At 35.0% G+C, this 4,218-nt stretch overlaps 1 protein-coding gene across 1 annotated transcript; it reads right to left on the reverse strand.

Moving 5' to 3' along the window:
- Positions 1-662: 662 nt before the first annotated feature.
- LOC150088461 (uncharacterized) lies at positions 663-3,929 on the reverse strand. Its single transcript, XM_090370167.1, has 3 exons — positions 3,774-3,929; positions 2,975-3,353; positions 663-760 (listed from the first exon to the last, which is right to left on the reverse strand). The coding sequence occupies exons 1-3, from the start codon at positions 3,927-3,929 to the stop codon at positions 663-665; spliced, it is 633 nt and encodes a 210-aa protein (XP_090226293.1).
- Positions 3,930-4,218: the final 289 nt, after the last annotated feature.

The following is a 4,218-nucleotide window of genomic DNA, read 5'->3' on the forward strand; positions in this document are numbered from 1 at the left end:
TGTAGGAGAATGGCTTAATGATATGAATAGAAAAGACGGAATGGCCGGCGGAGAGTAACGAATGGATAAGCTGGAATGTGAGAATGAGGGCCAGACTAACATGTCTTACATCGGTAGCTCAACTGGTCACCGTTCTACAGGAGAATGGAGGTCTATACCCGCTGCAGGTTATCATTCGTAGGTGGAAAGCTTACCCAAGAGGGTGGAGTGCGTCATAGCAGCCAAAGGCGGAACGACTCGCTGTCGAAGTGAATGGCAATGATAGCAATGTGAAACTGCCGAGTGTCTGTATACTTTTTGGAGGATTGTATATTAACGTATATCATAGTTTATTTTAAGAATCCAGTACTAATGTGTTTTTAATTTCCCAAGTGACTATAAATAAACTTATATAAATTTTTAGTCACTTGGGAAATTGTCCTGGAATGTCCTTCATCCAAAACACCAGGTTTTTAGGATTCAGAAATTAATTGAAACAATAACTCATATTTTATTTTTTGTGCTGGTTTTTGTAATTATAACAATCTGCACAATATGGCACTTGAAAATAACAACGGTCTGGTGTATTCAATAGCGATTCTAGTAGGAAACGGTTATCACGGGTTTGAAGAAGTCATGCGGTTAAGTTCTGAGGATATCCCAAGGTTCTGGAAGTAGATATTTCAGGGTTTGATGGTGATGTCAGCACAGCCACGGAATGTTTCTTGCGGTCCGCAGCCAGTCTTTCCTGAACCATCTGGACATTTTCCCCAGCGGTTAGCTGCAAAAACAATCAAAAGATACCATTTACACATTGAGCAAAGTTGAATACGAGTGTTCTAACTTGATTCTTATGTTGCCTGTATATGATAGGACAAAATCACAAATATCATGCAAATCATGTTGTTGTGCATGAGCGATCTAAATCATTTTTAAAGCTGATTTCACAGGATATGCTAGTAATTGGAAAATAAGACAGAAATAAATCGCGAGAGACCCAAAAAGAACGAATACTTTAAAGATGATTTAAATACTGTACTCAAAAAATTAATTACGTAAAAATAGTGTGATCAATCAAAATTAAACCACTCAAATATCACGTGAGAAACTGCACATGCACAACAACATGATTTCAACAAGAAATACATGTGAGGCGCTAACTGCTACCTACTACCAATAAATTAAATAAAACATAAAACGATATTATTAAACCAAAACGACAAAATGAAAAAGGAACCAAATAAATAGAGTTTGATGGGAAACTACGGTTCTCTGGAAGCAGTTGCGTCGCAACTGTGGAATCTGCTGTGCTTCACTATATGAGTGCAAGCTCTAGTTTGCTTCATTTATTTGGTTTCATTTTTGATTTTGTAGTTATTTAATAATTTTATTTAATTGCTTGGTAATTAGATACAGGAATTATTATATACATGGTAATTAGTAACAGGAATTAGTTAGCAACACTTAAGTATTTTTTCTTGTTGAATTTAGCTGCAATTTCTTGTGCCATGTAAATCAGTAACCAGTCTAAATTAAAATTTAGACATGATTACTGATACGTAATTATTGGTCTATAGAGTTAGTGATTTATTTAGACCCAATTACACTATCACTTGAAAATCAATGTTCCATGCATGTAGGTGTTTATCCAGATTACTGAAGAGAAAAATCACTGGGTGGATGATTTCATCTGTGTGGAGGGTCAGGTACAGCCTCTAGGGTGGGAAGCTCCTAGAATATGCAATGTCTGAAAGCAGCCAGCAAGTGTTTTAAAACAGCTTTTTTATATATACATTTGTTCTCTGTCCGGGCAAGTAGGCTTAAATCACCATCCTCCCCAATGAAGCGGGGAATTTTTATGAGGTTTTTTCATGGCTGAGTTAGTGGGTCTCAGGCATGGACAACAAAGTTCACCACACCTCACTGCGAAAACTCTGGTATTTCGTCCAACAAAGCAGGGAAAGCAACCAGAAAACACAATTTATGGAATATTACAAATGAGTAGATGCATAGACCGCAGCACGAAATCAAGATGGTAGCAATAGTAAGCGTTACTTGAAAGGCTCGTCTGGGCTAAAGAACATTAAGACAATATGATGTCTACAATACGATTTCTACGTTTATACCGTAATTAAAAAAGGATGCGCTGTTCCAAATTTGGAAAACTCTTTTCCTGATCTGCTAAAAAAAATAAAATGCTAATAAATGTAGTACTTTTTTAAGGGAAATAATTCATTTCAATTAGCGAAGTCACTAATAGGTGAATGCAAACTTTCTCTGTCACGATATTTCATCTTACATTATAAACTTCGAATTAAGTAATTCAGAAAGAAATAATATGAAATCCGAGCTAAACAGACAATTGTGTTATCCAAATCTTTATTTATGGTATACATGTTCAGAACTTACATTAGTTTCAGCAAAATATATTTTAAATTATGAGCTATAATATTGTAACTTAAAGAAGAAATTACGATCTATATTTTTATGAATAAATCTCCGTTATTTTGCTGAAATTAATGTAAGTTCTGAACATGTAAGAATATGCATGCATAGCAGATATGGACTCTCAGCAAAATCTGAAATGTCATAGCATATACGAAACAGGAGGATCAGCTCGTTCATTAACAGCTAAGTCAGTACATACACGAAGAACTCAGCAATAATAGCTATAAATGCGATAGAAAGATAGTTGGTTGTTGTTGATGATCTCATTTTTCCGGTAATGCATACGTTCGTCTTTTTTTGTTTTTCGGCATTTGTAGTGTTGCACAATGATTTTCTCTACCTGAAGAAGGAAAACCGAAACGTTTTAGAACTGAAAGTAATGCTATTCCTACTTATGGGGGGGGGGTGTATATTATTCAATAACAATATATCAACTACGAACGCTAAAATTTAGAAAAAGTTAAATTTAAATTAAATTAAAAATCAAACGAAGTTAAATATTAAATTATTCTAAAATAATATTTTAAAAACATGCCACTTATCTTACCTGTGCGGTAATGCCATTGTAGTACGCAACGATCACAGGTTACATCCTCCGGTATTTTAACATCCACCTTGAACACAGCTTTACCTCCGTGAGGAAGTTGATATTTATAACCGCTACCATCTGCAAGATATACAGGATGCTTGTCTAGACATTCCTGATCAGAAGGCACGCCTTCAGTCACTGGACATATCTTGAATTCAAAGTGACCCCAGTGATTTGCTGTAAGATCAACAGAAATGGTAGCGATTTCTCCAGGCTTGTAGGTCTTTACTATTATTTTGTTGCCATACAAACCGCCATCTTCATTGGGTCGTGGTACCTGGAGATCCCAAGCGTCACCGCAGATGCCACATTTGCCACCATTCACCTGCCATTGTCTCTGTTTAAATAATACAGTACAAAAATAAAGATAATCAGCGGTAATATTTATAATTATATTAAAATTTTTAGAAAGTTTTATAAAAATTTATTGAAATATAAATCATCCATAACAAGAAAATACATGTATGGATTTTGTATATGTATGTATAAGAAATTACATGTGTGGATTTTATATATATATATACATATATGCTAGACCATACATGAATATACAAGAACAACTATATACATGTATATGGTTGTTTTGGATATTCAGTAAATAAATATGCCAAGCAAATACAGTCAATGGAAACATGGAAATGCTAACAGAGAATATATCAAGTATGCAGTACGAACATACAGATTTTGTGCACAGAAAAGATTAAATAAAAATTGAAAGCCCGCGTAAAAATATAAAGAACAAACAAACTAGACTAACCCCATATCCTCCACAGAAGAGTTCATTGTCGTTGAAGTTTTTTGGAGTGCCAAAACCAAACCGCCACATACTAGATCGGCTAGGGGGATCAATAAGTCTCCCATGACCCCACACCATTCCTGCAAGTGCCGCTATAACAACAAACCTGAACATCATCTTGAAGATAGCTTCAAAGAATTCTGGCAAAGGTATGAAAGCAAGTTATTTATCTCTCTCTGGGATTTATATACCTGTTCTCTGAAAAACGTGTGCATAACGTTTTGCTTGTATCAGGGCAGATAGGGGTTATCGTTAGCCTAATGTACACTCTAGTTCTTTTTTTTTTTTTTTTTGACAGATAAAGAAATTCACGATGACTGAAACAAGAGCTAACAGAGCTAACTGACTGAAACAGTTAGTTATTAACTGTTAAAAGAGCAGTATTCTTTATACCGGTGATTTGCAT

This window comes from Mastigoproctus giganteus, chromosome 3 (genome assembly GCF_048544385.1).
Source record: "Mastigoproctus giganteus isolate SK-2022 chromosome 3, ASM4854438v1, whole genome shotgun sequence".
Classification (NCBI taxonomy): Eukaryota; Metazoa; Arthropoda; class Arachnida; order Uropygi; family Thelyphonidae; genus Mastigoproctus; species Mastigoproctus giganteus.